The following is a 19,673-nucleotide window of genomic DNA, read 5'->3' as shown; positions in this document are numbered from 1 at the left end:
CTTCGGCTTGCTATGAGCACCAACCGAGTTGGATGTACTTTGCTGTACATTTCCTTGATGATGGTTAGCTGAGCTTGAAGCAACAGCTTCCATGATTTTGCATTGTGATTCCAAAAAATTCCAAAATTTATCAATGGTGGGAATGTCGTGTATACCAACACTCTTTTCCCATTCTCGAACAGTAGCAGTATCCAACTGCAACAACATTTTGTGCATGTACAATAAGTCCTTGATTTGGACTCCAAGTTGAAGCGCTTCGAGCGCGGTAATGTGGGACTTGCAAAAGTCAATGAATGCCCGTAATGATTGCGGACAGTTACGCTTTATGGTAGGCGGAGATTCAATTGCCGTGACGTGCCTGGCAGCAATTAATCTCTTATTGTCATACCTCTCCCTTAAGAGGTTCCATGCAAGCTGAAAACCATTTTCGTCAGCTTCAATGTGTTCCACTCTAGCAAGAGCTTCACCACTGAGTGATTGACGAAGATAGAAAAATTTCAATGAATCATTAATATTATCTTGATTACCAATAATATTAGTAAAAGCACTTGAGAATGCTTGCCATTTTGAAAGCTCCCCATGTCTCTTGCATTGGAAAGAGCAGAAGGCTCAGGAAGTGAATCTTCCTCATGATCGGACATGCTTAAAAACTAACAGAAAAACCTGAGTGAATGAAACGATGCTGCACTGTAGCAATGCGATTGCTGCGCCAATAAGCAACTTTGGGCGCTGGTCCAGTACGCAGAGAGGCACGCCTGTGCGTTTGAGGCAAGTTGTATCAAGCTTGCTGTGCGGCGAGTCAAGTAGCGAGCTCGCAAGGCGGTGTAGTTTGCCGTGTGTTGTTTTCTCAATGCGCAATAGCCGTCTGTGACCAGTTCAGTGCGGTTCAGTCTCTCAGGGTACAAGATAGTTGATAGCTGGTGCATACACGTCGCAGCGTGCTTTGAGTTGCAGCCAGTACTGAAAATTTGAAACAAGTGTGTGAATGCTTAATATTAAACAATATAAACATACAAAGGTACAATGGAATAAAATATACTCTAGAGTGGGACCTAATCATTGGCGTCAAGCTAGACTATTAGGCACACGGTCACTGAAACCCTAAGGTTCAATGGACCAAGAAATGGGTAATAAAAATTAACAATTATCCTAGGTAAACTGGGTCAAAGATGATGGGCAGGAGGACCAATTTTTATGACAGAATCCAAGGGCAGGGCAGTGGACTGTGAATGATAGTTGGTATAAATACCTACAAATAAATCTTTGAATTCTGTGCATAAAAATACTGATAGCTTGAAGTGTGGTAAGTACGCCAATAAAAGACTAAATGAATCAACAATATAAGATTTAATAATAATAAGATAATAATAGGCAGATGGCCACATACAAAAACATGTGAGTCAAATATCTTGGGATCAATAAAATAATAATAGGCAGATGGCCACATACAAAAACAATTGTAAGTAGATTAAGTCAAATATCTTGGGTAAATAAAATAATAATAGGCAGATGGCCACATACAAAAACAATTGTAAGTAGATTAAGTCAAATATCTTGGGATCAATACAACATGATAACACGGTAGAGAATATAAAATTTAAATGAGATTAGGTCAATGATATTAATGACCATTGAAGTCTGACAATAAATGAAAAGGTAATATTAATGATACCTGAAATGAATATAAATTGAGTGCTATAATGAAAGTTATTGCTGTAAGGTTCAATATTAATGATTAATAAATGACAATAAGCTGTAAATAGTGCGCAACGAGTAGAATACATAAAAATATATGCGGCATAGGCCTTCAGTGATTTGAATGTCAAGATAGACTTCGACCAAACAATTAATAGGCGTCACTGGCCTTAAAATATCACTTAAGAGCTAAGGGTAGCTAATAAATACAATGTGAAGATTATCCAGGTTAAATATAGGCGACATGGGCCTTCAATGAATTGAGTGTCAAGACAGACATCAATTAGAACGATTAATAGGCGACAGTGGCCTCAGAAAATCACTTGTAAAGCCAAAGGTAGCTGTCAAATCCAATGAATAGTTGCTACTATTGAATACAATTATATAGGCGTCAGTGGCCTCAGAAAATCACTTGTGAAGCCAAGGGTAGCTGTTAAATACAATGAATTAGTAGGCGTCGGTGGCCTTAGTGAATTGAATGTCAAGATAGACATTAATCAAACGATAATTAGGCGTCGGTGGCCTCAGTGAATTTGAATGTCAAGATAGACATTCAATAGAACAAATTATGACACATACGTAAATGAAAATTGAATAGAACGATTTACATAACCTGAATAAAATTTTGAAGAGGAGATGCGGCCAGGCAGACAGGCAATGACTCCGCAATACCCACAGGAACAGGACATCAGCAAGCGATGAAGTGATCTGGCCATGCGATGACAAGCATGGAGCCGTCTACCACAGCAGGTGAATCCCCCAGTGGAAATGTAGGCAGGAGCAAGTAGAATTCCAAACGAATAATCCGATCTTCAAGTTGTGGAATTTTTGGATTGATTTCCAAATGGTAGAGATGATGAACTTGAAAGTTTGAGTTTCACGAGGTGAAGCCAATTGTAGAAGAATGGCAATTGAAGCCTACACGAGGTTGTAATTTTTGACAAAGTTTATCAAAGCAATATGCAAAGCAATCGATGAATAATTTAATCACAATTGAAGAATAGAATAAATGAATTAATTTGTAGAATAATTCACACTTTAAAAACGTTCTGTAGATCAAATAAATAGCGATGAACGTTCACACGAGGTCGTGAACTTAGCAAAGTTTATCAGAGCAAAAATGCGAAGCAATCGATGAATAATTGAATCACAATTGAAGAATGGAATAAATGAATTAATTTGTAGAATAATTCACACTTTAAAAACGTTCTGTAGATCAAATAAATAGCGATGAACGCTCACACGAGGTTGCAATTTTTGACAAAGTTTATCAAAGGTTTAACAGAGTAAATGAGTGAAGAAATCGATGAATAATTGAATCACACTTGAAGAATAGAACAAACGAATTAATTTGAAGAATAATTCACACTTTAAAAACGTTTCGTAGGTCCGATGAATTCAGATGAAAAGTTTAGACCGGGCGCAGGATGCACACACCGACTATCCTCCATTGAAAAGACAAACAGCAAAACTAAAGGCGCCAGCAACAAAAAAGGGAAGGCGGAAATGTCAGTCACGTATGTGAAACGTCTACAAACGTTTGGTGAAAAAGTGGCAAATATCTAGAAAGTAAGATGCCTAAAGACAAGATTAAATTCCAAAAAATCGAATAGTAAAAATATTAAAATTGCAACGGCAAATAATCCGACGAAAAAGTATGAATAAAAGTATAGAAAACCAACTTGACTAGAGTAGTAACGTGAACCTTGACTGTGACGTCACTGGTCAGCACAGACAGACAAAATGACGACATGATGTCTACGTAGTAGCGGAACGAGTAACAAGTGGAACCGTTCCAATAAATGCTTTGTCAGATTTTACAGGTATTATGCCTTTAGAGTCCTGTAGGAACCACTTTGAAGAATTAGGCATACTAACCGTTCCTCTATTTATATCTATGAGGTGATTATGCATGTTAGAAGACAGACAATGACTAGAAATGCTGATTCGCATGGGACAATACTATAAATAGAGGAGACTATGCTTCACTGTATCACAGAACAGTTCTTTTTGAGAAAAAACCTACATATATGGGCCTTAAATTTATTAGAAAGCTTCCTACTCACTTGAAAAATTGTGAAGATGTCAATGTTTTTGAGAAGGAATTAAAAAGTTTTTTGATGCTTGGAGTATTCTATACCACAGAAGAATTTGTGTGTAGAGAGGGTTCCTTTGTGTGATTTTTTTCTTATTTTTTTGTAATACTGTGTGTATTATAAATTTTTGACAATTCCTATACTCTGAGTCTCTGGGAAGTTTTAAAAACAAACAAACAAACAGATAATTGCAGGTCGAGCAAGAGCAGAACGTGAAAAGAGCGCGACCTCTGCAAGTTTCTAGGACGAACTAACCAATAGCATAGAGAAACAATAGCGTAAGTAGATATCCCATGGTATGCCCTATACCATGTAATTGTTTTTATAATTTTCTATTATTTCACGCCCTGTTCATGTCGCAACTTTTACTGTTATCTCAAGCCAATTATTGTAATTTTCTACTGTTTTGTTGGGGTGAGAGTGTATGAACGGCACAGTATGAGAGACTAGCAGCGTCACACATATTCACCGGAAAGAACTAAGTGGAATATCGGCTTGAGATAACAGTAAAAGTTGCGACATGAACGCCCTATACCATGGGATATCTACTTATGCTATTGTTTCTCTATGCCAACAGTTGCGCAAGCGCGGTTAATGTTTTTGTTGGATCAGTTACCATATAAGCATATAAAATGTGTTAGCATATAATATGTATATATATATATATATATATATATATATATATATATATATATATATATATATATATATATATATATAAGCGAAATGGCACTCACTCACTCACTGACTGACTCATTCACTCGCAGAACTAAAAATCTACCGGGCCAAAAACGTTCAAATTTGGTAGGTATGTTCAGTTGGCCCTTTAGAGGCGCACTAAGAAATCTTTTGGCAATATTTTAACTCTAAGGGTGGTTTTTAAGGGTTTAAAGTTCGTCTTTTAGCATGTATATTCTTCTTATTCCAATCTCTTAATTATAATTGAAAAATGTCCATAGCATATGTTACCATAGAACTATAATCTAGAGAGAGAATCTCTTCGAAACAGTTGTTAACTGGTAACTAAATTAATAATTTTGTCAGGTTGGCATAAAGTTGAGTTGACTTTGTTAGGTTGGCACCAAGTTGAAGATTGAAATGCATTTATCGCGGAAAAATTGATTGGGCACTGCTACTTCAATCAGAGCTATTCCTGGGAATATTATATTACTAGCCGTCAGGCTCGCTTCGCTCGCCATATCCGTTTAGCCAGACGTTTAGTCTAGACCCCCGACTGGATCGTCCTAACATATGATAAAAATGCTCAAATGAAAAATGCAGGCGAGCGAAGCGAGCCTGCTGATCTCATTCTTGGACGATCCAGTCGGGGGTCCAGGGGGCGGAGCCCCCTGGCTAGACGGATATGGCGAGCGAAGCGAGCCTGCTGATCTCATTCTTGGACGATCCAGTCGGGGGTCCAGGGGGCGGAGCCCCCTGGCTAGACGGATATGGCGAGCGAAGCGAGCCTGCTGATCTCATTCTTGGACGATCCAGTCGGGGGTCCAGGGGGCGGAGCCCCCTGGCTAGACGGATATGGCGAGCGAAGCGAGCCTGCTGATCTCATTCTTGGACGATCCAGTCGGGGGTCCAGGGGGCGGAGCCCCCTGGCTAGACGGATATGGCGAGCGAAGCGAGCCTGCTGATCTCATTCTTGGACGATCCAGTCGGGGGTCCAGGGGGCGGAGCCCCCTGGCTAGACGGATATGGCGAGCGAAGCGAGCCTGCTGATCTCATTCTTGGACGATCCAGTCGGGGGTCCAGGGGGCGGAGCCCCCTGGCTAGACGGATATGGCGAGCGAAGCGAGCCTGCTGATCTCATTCTTGGACGATCCAGTCGGGGGTCCAGGGGGCGGAGCCCCCTGGCTAGACGGATATGGCGAGCGAAGCGAGCCTGCTGATCTCATTCTTGGACGATCCAGTCGGGGGTCCAGGGGGCGGAGCCCCCTGGCTAGACGGATATGGCGAGCGAAGCGAGCCTGCTGATCTCATTCTTGGACGATCCAGTCGGGGGTCCAGGGGGCGGAGCCCCCTGGCTAGACGGATATGGCGAGCGAAGCGAGCCTGCTGATCTCATTCTTGGACGATCCAGTCGGGGGTCCAGGGGGCGGAGCCCCCTGGCTAGACGGATATGGCGAGCGAAGCGAGCCTGCTGATCTCATTCTTGGACGATCCAGTCGGGGGTCCAGGGGGCGGAGCCCCCTGGCTAGACGGATATGGCGAGCGAAGCGAGCCTGCTGATCTCATTCTTGGACGATCCAGTCGGGGGTCCAGGGGGCGGAGCCCCCTGGCTAGACGGATATGGCGAGCGAAGCGAGCCTGCTGATCTCATTCTTGGACGATCCAGTCGGGGGTCCAGGGGGCGGAGCCCCCTGGCTAGACGGATATGGCGAGCGAAGCGAGCCTGCTGATCTCATTCTTGGACGATCCAGTCGGGGGTCCAGGGGGCGGAGCCCCCTGGCTAGACGGATATGGCGAGCGAAGCGAGCCTGCTGATCTCATTCTTGGACGATCCAGTCGGGGGTCCAGGGGGCGGAGCCCCCTGGCTAGACGGATATGGCGAGCGAAGCGAGCCTGCTGATCTCATTCTTGGACGATCCAGTCGGGGGTCCAGGGGGCGGAGCCCCCTGGCTAGACGGATATGGCGAGCGAAGCGAGCCTGCTGATCTCATTCTTGGACGATCCAGTCGGGGGTCTAGGGGGCGTAGCCCCCCTGGCTAGACGGATATGGCGAGCGAAGCGAGCCTGACGGCTAGTTTATTATATAAATATAATGTATATTAGGCTACCCAGCTAGCAATCCCCTGGTCAGAATATTTGATTTAGTTTTGTCACACGATCAGCTAGATTGAACGTTTCACATATGTGAGGTTAGGTTGTAGCAAAGTCAATAATCCGACAAGCGCGCGATCATCTTGCGAACCCTTGCGTAAAGCTGCGTACACATATACGCGCATCCAACCCGCACCGAGCACGCTCCGCCCTCGTACCGTCCTCGTACCGCCTTCGTTCCTCCATCGAACTACAGTCGCTCCGCCCACGTACCCATCATGAACGTTACGGAAGATGTTAAATCTTCACGCGTTCCCCGGTCGAACCACTGTTGCTCCCCGGTCGATCATCAATCGCTCTGCTGGATAGTCCAGGCGCTGGCTTACATTGAGCATACATGAGAGAGGCAGAGAATTTGACTTCGGATTATTGTTAGGGGGTCTTTAGTGTATATGAAACTCGATGTCGTCACGTCCCAGGGTGGTCGACAGATTGGGGGGGAGGGGGGTAAGTTGTAAAAAACGCGCGCTTATAAAATCACTTGTCCTGCAGTTACTATTCATAGTAAAGCTTTGAATTTTTTCTCAATATTATGTACACATAACTGGCTTCCAATGTGATTCTCTACATTTTTGCGATAAACCGCATAGTTTTTCCGTGAAAAAATAAAATATCTCGAAAAATGTATTTTTTTATTATGGACTTTTTGTTATTTCGCGAATATTTGAGTCGTTAGCCGACTTAGAGGAAAAGGTTCCCAATAAACGTTGTAGACCGTTTCTTCCTGAATCCAATGATATATATAGTTTGGGGGTTACGATCATAGATGCGGCGGTGGGAGGGGGATAAGTAGCACTGTTACGCTGCGGCGCGGTCCTCCCCCATGATTAATGCGCGTAGTGGCCTGTCTATCGCATCGCTCCTACTAGTCTATGCATTCAAATTATGTATCTCAGGAATGCTATCTTATGTATTTTCGGTCGCTGAACACGATTTTTCAACTCTCAAGCCTCAATAATTGATAATTCTCATCATAATATACAAATTATGGTCAAAATTACAAACTTTATTATTTATGATTACATTGTAATGATGAACCATCTTGTTAGGAATCCTATATGTGTTTCTCAGTCGATAAAAACCTAATATTTTTCAAAGAGACAATAATTATTCGATTTAGTTCAATGATCACTTTGGAATTGCGAAAGTCAAGTAATGGAGTAAGTTAAACAAATTATATAGGCTACCCCATATAGAGCACCGTGTAACAGGAGTAAAGTATTTTCTTCATATAAATTAACAGTTGAAGCACAAATAATGCCAATAACTTCCTTGTGATATGACTAAATATTTTATTACAAAGGAGATACAATTCTTTATCAACTTATTTCTGTAACGTATATCTACGAATAGATACTTTTCATCTGGCTGAGTTTGACTGATTGTCTTGGAATGGTACTTGAATGAAAGTTGTATAGGTGATATCTTTGTTGAATCTGAAATATTTGGAGAGAATACTGTTAGAAATCTATTGAGGGGAGATCAGTATAATTAAGGTGTGAGAACAAGCAACCAATTCAATGAACAACTAATACAAGAAGGACTCATGAACGGTTCAAATATGAGAGATTGTCAAAGTATATTTGAAAGAAGTCTGGAGCTATTTGTGGAGTTTTCTAGAATCACAATGAAAAATCAATGACTACTTGAAATTTATGACTGATTATTGTAACATAGTTTAAATTATCTCAAATTGTATTCGTGCTCTTAAGGAAGGACTCTGTTATTGCACATAGAAACTGTACAAGAAAAGATCCCATACTTTTTTCATTCAAACAAACTATGCAATGGAGTCTGTGTTATATCTAGAAAATATGAAAAAAATACCCACAGAAGTAGAAAATCATTTCCAATAAGGAAACATTAACTCTATATAGTCAATACATTGACTCTCTGCCAAAAGGAAACCTTGAAAATTTAATAATGTGACAGCCGATCATGCTTTGAAGCAAACCCTCATTCGATCATCTAAAACTCATAGGTGAGTGATTGGAATACCTCGTTCTTCAAAGGCTCTCCTAAAATGGCTGCTACTATATAAATAAATCTTCCATCAAATATTCTGTTCAAGTATGTTGACATCATTATGGATATCACTGGAGGTTGTGAAGAACTTCATCGAAGGAAATAAAACAAGAATAATGAGAGATGAGAATGATTTCCAGAAGCATAACCTTCTCACGAGAACATTACATTTTTCTTCAAATAGAAACTGACTCTGATGAATAACAGAATCTGGATAATGTTATCAATGGTCTGGAAGCAAGTGAAGAAGTGTGTGATTCTCTTTTGAATGTAGAAATAGTTATTCGGTCTCCAACGATTTTTTTCTGAACATAGTTGTGGCAAATTGTAAAAGTGTATTCTCACCTATAAAAAAACAGAGTTCTGTCATTCTCCACGATGCAATCGAACAAAAAATCCTAGTTTTAATTCATTTTAGAACAAAAAATCTGATCTCTGTATTTTTTACTAGGTAGCTGTTTAAATATAATTCAGCATTGAAGTTTTAGTGCAGCATGCATTTTACAATAACCGCAATCTCTGTCAACATCTGATGGATATTTGAAAAAAACTATTAATCTCACTTGGCCCATGAAATTGTAAATGGAACTAGTTGTAGGCTAGATTTGACTAAATCCCTAAATATCGTTGACAAATTCGCGTAATGATAACATGGCTCTCCTGAATTCAACTCCTACTTCACTTTTCAAAACTTTCAATACGCTGCAAGATTATGGAAAATTTGTGATGAGAAGAGTTATGAAAATTCTCAATGAAGATGGAGTGATACAGGTGGACATAGTTTTTCATGTACATGGTCTAAATTCAAACAAAGGTAGTGAACATACTAGAAGCAGCAGAGTAAAAGAATCACTCCAATAATATGCTCTCCAAACCATCGAGACTTGATTTCTAAATCTGTGGCAAAGATTTATTAATGAGACATGCAGAAATCTATACAGGAATAATCCATACGTTAGCTACTTGCAGGAATACATTCATTCATTCATTTGTGGATTGAATTACAAATCATATGAATATTATGTTTGGGAAAGAATAACAGGCATGGCCCAAAACTATTCTATTCCCAAATTTTGATACTGAATAACTTGTTACCATTTCAAAACAGTCTGAACGGGAATACCATAATGGATGAATCAATCAAAAGTGAGTGAAATACCATTATAATAATACTGTTAGGAATAATTTGAATGAATATTTAAATTTTCATTTCATTTGAATTTGACACATATGTAATATTGGATATAATTTCTCGAAAGTTCACGACAAACTAAAGATTCACGAAAGATTATCATGTTCATACTAAACATAATTATTATTATGATAATGAATTCCATTTCCACCTTAAAGAACTAAGAAATTCCACAAATACTTCTTGGAAATTAACTGACCACACTATATCAAGTAAGCGTGGCCAGTGTGTAATTAATAATTTAGCCTGCAGCGCATCACAATAATTGAATTTGAAATAAAAACAATAAAACACAAACACATATGAATATTTGCATTATTCCATCTTAATATATTCCTTGAAACCCAAGTTTCGTTTATTTCAAACAGTCATTTCTCAGTTTCCTTGCAGAATGAGATGAAGTTTGTAATTTTGACCATAATTTGTATATTATGATGAGAATTATCAATTATTGAGGCTTGAGAGTTGAAAAATCGTGTTCAGCGACCGAAAATACATAAGATAGCGTTCCTGAGATACATAATTTGAATGGATAGACTAGTAGGAGCGATGCGATAGACAGGCCACTACGCGCATTAATCATGGGGGAGGACCGCGCCACAGCGTAACAGTGCTACTTATCCCCCTCCCACCGACGCATCTATGATCGTAACCCCCAAACTATATATATCATTGGATTCAGGAAGAAACGGTCTACAACGTTTATTGGTAACCTTTTCCTCTAAGTCGGCTAACGACTCAAATATTCGCGAAATAACAAAAAGTCCATAATAAAAAAATACATTTTTCGAGATATTTTATTTTTTTACGGAAAAACTATGCGGTTTATCGCAAAAATGTAGAGAATCACATTGAAAGCCAGTTATGTGTACATAATATTGAGAAAAAATTCAAAGCTTTACTATGAATAGTAACTGCAGGACAAGTGATTTTATAAGCGCGCGTTTTTTACAACTTACCCCCCTCCCCCCCAATCTGTCGACCACCCTGGGACGTGACGACATCGAGTTTCATATACACTAAAGACCCCCTAACAATAATCCGAAGTCAAATTCTCTGCCTCTCTCATGTATGCTCAATGTAAGCCAGCGCCTGGACTATGGAGTGACGTTCGGTCGCGGAGCAGAGCGAAAGTCTGTACGCACCTTTACATCTCGCGTAACGTTCATGATCGGAGTGTGTTTGTAGCGCGTATATCTCTACGCACCTCTAGATGGAGAAAGCTCCCTGAAGAGCTTCCTAGAAGGAAGCTCCCCACACACAGAGATTCTTCATAAATGAGAGAGTTGCAACGTATCATCAACAATGGAAAGAGCATGTTGAACGAATATCAGCTGATAAGCTGTGTTGTGCTAAAAGACAAACATCATGTCTATCGATTCAATAAAGTTATTGAATGGATAAACAGTTTATGGAACGACTGAGGAACCGGGCATAAGAGGAAGTAACTCCAAAAAGTTCCTTGTGTATCTTTTCGGATGCAACACGTTGCTTTTGAGAAGGCCTTGTTTATATTTTCGAATGCAACACGTTGCTTTTGAGAAAATACAAAGAGAATCTATTTCTTATTGAAATAGTGTTGAATTCGGGTGAATGTGTTTTTATTTTATTTATTTATTCCATTGTCATTACAAATCATAATATTATAATAAATATAATATGATTGGGAGAAGACAACAGGCTTAGCCCAAAACTGTCTTCTCCCAAATTTTACAAATAAAAGTTTAAAAAAAGAATAAGGTTAAGATTTCACTTTCACTTCAAAAAGTCCAATTTCCACTTCAAAACTAAAGACTAAACTGAAAATTTTGAATTTTGATATTTAAAAACTGATTAAAAACAAAAATATTTCACTCAAATCTCTACAGATTGGAAATTTATGAAGCAGATTGTTTCAAAAAACGGTATGCTTGGGAGTGGAAGAGTTTCAAGATTTATGAAGCATGGCCTACAACTTGTTCGTATTGATTCCCCAATCATCACCCTCAAGGCCCACTTCTGCAATCTGAGCACTTCCAACACACCACTAGAATTTCCCCAGAAAATAATTACATAGGTTATTTCTCTATGATATTACTGATTGCAATGATTTGTGATTTCTTTTACAATGATTTTCACTTTGTCCTGCAATGATTTATGGTGAATTTTGCAATGATTTTTGGTGACTTTCAGAGTGTCTACTGTCCAGAGCGGCGTTCTGGAGATAAGTTCGGCCTGCCGTCGTCGTTCAGTCTGCTCAGTGAGATGGCTGAAGTGAGTTCGGCAATGCTCGACTCCAAGGTCGTCTCCACCATCAACAAATATGCTGATCTCATCGATTATATTCACTTCTCCGACCAGTTCTCAGGTCCTAAACAACCCGAGTAAGTGTATCATCGAAATTTTTAGCATCAATTACACTAGTAGTTCTGTGAACAGTAGACCTCGCGCTCAGTAAGTTACATTGACCTGTTGTTTTGTTTTCTCATAAATTAATTGATAATTTTTTTAAACATCTTTATTGCCCATAAAAACAAAATACAAATAAAAACTTACAAAAGAAATATTCTAGATATTATAATATTATGTTATTTTACAAATAAATTTAAATTACATGGCACCACCCAGCAAGGGCAAAACCCTGACCGCTGAGTGAGAGTATCAGCTGTTTAGACAATATAAAAATTTATTTACTAATAATCAAAGCTACAAAAAATCGAAGTTCAACAATAAATTACTAGTAATTATAATATTTGACTGATGTCGAAGAAAAATTTTTGTATCACCCACTTATTTATCTGTTCCATCCTCTGTCTACCCCTATTAGAATGAGATTCTGACAATGCATTTGGCATGATATTTATTATTTTTGAGCTAAGATACCCCAATTGTCTTCGCACTATTGTCAAATCTGAATAGTTAATATTATAAATGTTATGAGATGTAACTCTCAGGTTATACATAGAAACGTTATTATTCACTGTAAATTCATCCTTCCTCATCTATGCATAGTAGAGAAGTTTCTTTATATAATTTTGACGTACTGTCATCACTTTAAATTCGGCAAATGTTTCACTACTAGAAAAAGCCCTTGGCTTATTAAGAATTGCTTTTATTATCATTTTTTGAAATGTAAAAATTTTATTCATGAAAACATCATACGCTCCTCCCCTTACCACTAACCCATATTGCAGCACCGATTGAACATAGGCAAAGTAAAGGACCCTAAGTAATTTAATGTCTAATATTTTACGGACTTTATAAAAGATAAAGGAAATAAATTTTAAGCGTTTACAAATATATTCTATATGAGGATCCCACTTAAGGTTAATATTTATCAATTTAAAATGTCTAGAACAAATCCTTCATAAACATAGAGCTTTCTGTCCTATCGTACCGTAAAGTGTCATCACGGTTGAGTTGAGCGCTTTTATCAGGTCTGGCTGCAACTGTCTACAACGTTGATGGAAAGATACATTTTCAAGATGTTCCATGTTTTTGAACAGGTAGTATTATAGTCCACAAGACAGCAGATTTATTATGAATAATTCTATAGTCTGATTTTTACGGTGATATTGGCGTATGAAGGAGGCTCCTTTTTCCTTTTATATTATCCTTGAAATGCAAAATTTCCAAAAACCTTGTTTATACGTCGACGTGCAATTTAAAAAGTAACATACCTGTCAAATTTCATGAAAATCTATTAACGCGTTTCGTCGTAAATGCGCAACATTTAAACATTGAGAGAAATGCCAAACCGTCGACTTGAATCTTAGAGCTCACTTCGCTCGGTCAACTAATCTGACAATAGTTCGCAGACAACTCAGTTATCTTAGCACTAAACTAATAAATCTCATCCCCGGAAACATTATTGATATTTTTTTACTTTCCTTGCTCTATTTTTTACCATGGGTAAGAAAAGTATTGCTTTCCGAAAAAAATGAAGGTACCCCAATTTCTAAATTTCTATACGTTTCAAGGTCCCCTGAGTCCAAAAAAATGCTTTTTGGTTATAGGTATGTGTGTGCGTGTGTGTGTATGAGTGTATGTGTGTACGATAGTGTATGTTTACACGATATCTCATCTCCCAATTAACGGAATGACTTGAAATTTGGAACTTAAGGTCCTTACAATATAAGGATCCGACACGAACAATTTCGATCAAATGCGATTCAATATGGCGGCTAAAATGGCAAAAATGTTGTCAAAAACAGGGGTTTTCGCGATTTTCTCGAAAACAGCTCCAACGATTTTGATCAATTTTTTAGCTAAAATTGTCATTGATAAGCTTCATCAACTGCCACAAGTCCCATATCTGTAAAAATTTCAGGAGCTCCGCCACATCTATGCAAAGTTTGATTTTAGATTTTTCAAGTGGAAAAGATTGAGCTTGAAAATCTCTACAATTAATGCTCAGTACCATTTTCACCTAAAATTTAAAATAAGCTCAAAGTTCAAGAAAATGTTATTGTTTCAATTGCAAACTGTTGGCAACTGTTGATTCTATTTAATATCACTATGAGATAGCAGACTTCGTGTGTCTCCAGCGTTATTGTCCTGTCACCGGCTGGCTTGGATCTTTGAATAGTAGACTAGACTTGAGATACGCGTGAACACTAGCGTCAGGTGATCAATTTTCATAACGGCAAGGAAAGTTGTGTGAGTGCACCGCACCAGATTTTTCTCTCTCTAATTATCAATATGCAAGTACTGCGAAATATATATATATATATATATATATATATATAATATATATATATATATATATATGCCTATTCCTACCTTGGACTCATTCTCGCACACAGGCAGTAATGCCTCTGCGAGAGTAAAATATTTCTTAATATATATTTGTATATCTGCTGTCATTTCTGTGGTGCTAACATTGTCTTATTTTTATTGTAAAGTGTATTCTTATTTTATGATGTAGGCTACCACTGTGATTGCTTGTACGACTTATGAAATAAATAAATTTTTGAATTGAATTGAAGCAACATCAAAAGTACATACTGGGAAAAATAATTTAAGTTTCGTTGAAAAATGAGTATGTAGCAGCTATTCAATTCCTCCATACTTCATAGTCCAACCCTGTACTTGTGGAGAGTTGCCTTTGGAAATAAATAAATAAAACAGTGTTTTTCAATAGAAATCTATGTAAATAAAAATAGAGCCTCAAATTTTAACATTCAATAACTTTTGTATGTGTGCACCGAATTTGATGATTCTTCTTCAGTTGTGTTCGTTATGTTCAGGACCAGGTTTATGACTTATCAAATTTATAATCCGACTTCAGGACTTTTTCCTACGGTCCTTCAAATTTTACATGTAATCCTTATGGGAGAAGATTTGTGAGCTGGCCACACAGAAATAAAAATCAGCTGTTACTAGTAGTTCTGTGAAAAGTAGACCTCACGCAGTATTCTCATCCACAAGTACCTGATTGAAACTATAGACCTTACGGAAATACAGCAATAGACTGGCTTCTTCACACATCTGTGTAATCACTATTCAGCTGATTTATGATAAATAATTCAGTAGTCTGATTTTTACTCTAATATTGGCGTATGAAGGAGGCTCCTTTTTCCTTTTATATTATCCTTGAAATGCAAAATTTCCAAAAACCTGGTATATACATAGACTTGTCTATGTGGGGAAAATTCACAAGTATTTATATTATTTATACATGTGTACTGTATTTGTAAGGATTTCTGTGAATAAACTCAATTTGAATTTTAATTTGAATTTGAATATACGTCGACGCGCAATTAAAAAAGGAACATACCTGTCAAATTTCATGAAAATCTATTACCGCGTTTAGCCGTAAATGCGCAACATATAAACATTTAAACATTAAGAGAAATGCCAAACCGTCGACTTGAATCTTAGACCTCACTTCGCTCGGTCAATAATCATTGCGTCATACAACAGCTGTCGGTAGATAGTAGACAAGAGTGTGTGCTGCTACATAACCGCCCATGTATTTTATTCTACACGCCCCGACTAAAATAGTTATTTGTGCAACTAGTGCGCAAAGTGGCAGTTTGCTGCACCGAAAGAAACGTTTACGCCCGAGCCGTAGGCGAGGGCGGAATGGTTTCTTGAGTGCAGCAGAGGAACTTTGCGCACGTATTTCACATTAAGTTTTTCCTACAGTTACCATTGAATATGAAAAGTGGGTAATTATGGGTAAAATTGCCTGAAATGCATCAAATGTTTTTCTGTGTAATTTTATTATTGATAAAAACCGTAATCCTAAAATCCTAAAGTCCTCGCTGTCCTTGGTTATAATATGCGTATTAATAATTAGCGCGTTGTGCTTGGTTGCACCTCTGCTCACTATAGCAGCCACAGCAGTCACTGTTACCAACTTCATTTTGAATTTGTTGCACTGTTGCTCCATATAACCTACTAAGTATTTTGCGTTGCCATGTTGCAAATCTGGAGTGCAGAAAAATTTTTCCCGCACTAGAGCGGAAAAGTGATTCTTTGCGTTCTGTAATCAGTGCAGCAATGGCCACTTTTCAACGTAACTGTAGGAAAACAAAATTACTGTTCTGTGTGTAACCATCCAGCAGTGCGGCCTCAGGTTAAAGATTTACATGCTCTACAGACATTTCTTTGTTTTGAATAATAATTGTGCTGTCTTCGGTGTTCAGAATTAATTGATTTTCAGTAAATTATTAAATTTATTTTGCAGTTGGAAAATTATCTATATAAATACTAGTTTCCTTTTATTGTCTTTGAATGTGACGACCAGTTTCAGCTTCGGCTTATTATGTCATTATCAAGTGTCAAAATGAATTATTTATTTATTGACTAAGCGAAGTGAATTTACTCCACAAGTACCTGATTGAAACTATAGACCTTATGGAAATACAGCAATAGACTGGCTTCTCCACTCATCTGTGTAATCACTTGTCAGCTGATTCAGCTGATTTATGATGAATAATTCTATAGTCTGATTTTTACTCTTATATTGGCGTATGAAGGAGGCTCCTTTTTCCTTTTAAATTATCCTTGAAATTCAAAATTTCCAAAAACCTTGTACCTATATAAGTCGACGCGCAATTAAAAAAGGAACATACCTGTCAAATCTCATGAAAATCTATTTCCGCGCTTCGCCGTAAATGCGCAACATATAAACATTAAGAGAAAAGCCAAACCGTCGACTTGAATCTTAGACCTCACTTCGCTCGGTCAACAATGTAGAAATATAATAAATTAACAAAATATTTATTTTTGTTCATGAGAATTCATTATGAAATCATTGAAAATTATAATTGATTATTTTAAACGAGAATGAACAGTTAATATTACATCAATAAACCGGTATCAGTTACGGTACACTCCAGGGAAGGCATTGACAAGACAGAGGATCAATTAAAAAAGGAACATACCTGTCAAAATTCATGAAAATCTATTACCGAGTTTCGCCGTAAATGCGCAACATATGAACATTTAAACTTTTAAACGTTCAAACATTAAGAGAAATGCCAAACCGTCGACTTGAATCTTAGACCTCACTTCGCTCGGTCAAAAATAGAGCCTCAAATTTTGACATTCAATAACTTTTTTATGTGTGCACCGAATTTGATGATTCTTTTTTAGTTGTGTTCGTTATGTTCAGGACCAGGTTTATGGCCTATCAGATTTATAATCCGACTTCAGGACTCTTTCCTACGGTCCTTCAAAGTTTACATGTAATTCTTATGGAAGAAGATTTGTGAGCTGGCCACACACAGAAATAAAAATCAGCTGTTATAATCATTGCGTCATACAACAGCCGTCGGTAGATAGCAGACAAGAGTGTGTGCTGCTCCATAACCGCCCATGTATTTTATTCTAAACGCCCCGACTAAAAACAAACTGACTGTTCTGTGTGTAACCATCCAGCAGTGCGGCCTCAGGTTAAAGACTTTGCTCTAAAGACATTGCTTTCTTTTGAATAATGCTGTTTTCGATGTTCAGAATTAATTGATTTGTAGTAAATTATTTATTTTGAAGTTGGGAAATTATCTACATAAATAAAATGCTGCATCGCGCCTCCTCAGGTGTGCATCCAGGTAAAGTTTGTCATGAGATGCATTAAACTATTTGGTGGTACGAAGTTTGCCGGGCCAGCTAGTAACTAATGAAAATTGTTTGATTTTGCAGAGACACAACTTTGGTGAAACTGCCGGACACTAAGAAGTCGTTGTTATTTGGTTTCAATGTGCCGGTTAAAGGCAAGTCGGCCTCTGAGGCTATGGAACACATTCGGCCACTCATGCAGCTCGTCTTCTATTGTATGGAGAAGGTGAAGCGATACCGGATGGGCAAAGAGGTAACATCTGTCATTCAATAGTCCACAAACGACTGTGGGTTAAGTGGAAGAGGGGGCCCTTATTGCCTCAATTTCGCCTTTCAATCACTTTTGAAATTGTAAAGTGTAAATAAAGGCATTTATCTATCTAACAATCATCGTATCAATCTAATTAGGAAAATTAATCACAGGGAAAATAGTAGCTGAATAAAAAGTCTATAGCAGTGGTTCTCAAACTTTCTACTTCAAGCCCCCCCCCCTGCATAATTCAGCTGTAAACCGGACCCCCTATATGTATAAGCATAGACATGTTGCACATATATGTATACGTACGTATATACCTACATATTTTACACTCAATATTTATTTAGTTGAGTTTTGCACATTCTATATATAACCCAATGTTGCAATAGTTTCAATAATAATAAAACAACAAATTCTATATTATTATTATTATTATTATTATTATTATTATTATTATTATTATATTATTATTATTATATTATTATTATTATTGTCATTTCTTACGTGAAGCCACAAATCTGAGCAGAGCTCAAGTGGCATGTAACATGTCATGAACATTTTTCTATGCAAAGTGTATGCATCTGTATAAACTCAAAGTATGAAGGCACCACAACATTCCTCCATTGTATAGGGACACGCTTCCACAAGTACATTAGTAATTGAAGACAAGAAAAGCCTATGACTACCACATAACCGTATTCTTTCAGGTAGACAATTGAAGAGCTTCAGTCCCGAATAATATGGTCCCTTTTCCAAAAGTGTCAGTCTGTGAGCGGGGTACTGATATACAGCTGAACTCTTTGCTCTTGTGCTATAGCCATGGCAAACTAAATTTCCCTCAAATCTCTCTGAATTTCTGAAGACAAAATTTACAGTCTCAAGGAAGTGCAATGCTGGGACCGTGAGAAAACTGTATTTTCTAAAAATGGGCCTACATGAATTGGATGGCCGCAAGCGCTCCAAAACACGAACAGCTTTCTTTTGCATCTTAAATACGATAGCACGTCCAGAAAGTAAGTTCCGTTTCAATTTATATCCGGTGCAGCGCTGCGATCGCAGTTCCGCACAGTTCTCAGTGCAAAAAGTGCATGATAGAGCTGTTTATAAGTTTTTCCAAGTGTTTATCCCATTTCATATTTTTTTGCAATTCCACTCCAAGAAAACTAGTCACTTCAACAGACAAGCACTCCCTCCCATTTGAAGCATTCAGGTTTGAAGGTTCAGCATGATGGCCCGTCACGGCAAACCTGATATAGTTGAATTTAGTCATATTCAACTTCAATGCATTATGACCAAACCAATTGTTGAGTTGATGCATAGCCGTTTCAGCCCTAATCATAACTTCGCTATCATCCTTACCAGTAACCAGAACCGTTGTATCGTCAGCATATAAAATGAGCTTGCCATCTACATTATTTGGCAGGTCGTTTATAAATAAATTGAAAAGAGTCGGTCCAAGCACAGAGCCCTGTGGCACACCTTGCTTTACTCTTTCCCATGCTGAAAATACCAGTGAACTCCCTATACAAACAAT

General features: G+C 38.0%; 1 protein-coding gene across 1 annotated transcript in view; it reads left to right on the top strand.

Moving 5' to 3' along the window:
- The window catches only part of LOC111043510 (coiled-coil domain-containing protein 47), a gene marked incomplete at its 5' end in the record, with an annotated part of 43,028 nt that overhangs the window by 15,406 nt on the left and 7,949 nt on the right, over positions 1 to 19,673 (top strand). Inside the window, 2 exon segments of the mRNA XM_039419763.1 lie at positions 12,010 to 12,200; positions 17,968 to 18,136. Of these exon segments, the coding sequence (XP_039275697.1) occupies positions 12,010 to 12,200; positions 17,968 to 18,136 (360 nt within the window).

Source organism: Nilaparvata lugens, chromosome 1, assembly GCF_014356525.2.
Source record: "Nilaparvata lugens isolate BPH chromosome 1, ASM1435652v1, whole genome shotgun sequence".
NCBI lineage: Eukaryota > Metazoa > Arthropoda > Insecta > Hemiptera > Delphacidae > Nilaparvata > Nilaparvata lugens.
This window is presented reverse-complemented; position numbering and strand designations above follow the sequence as displayed.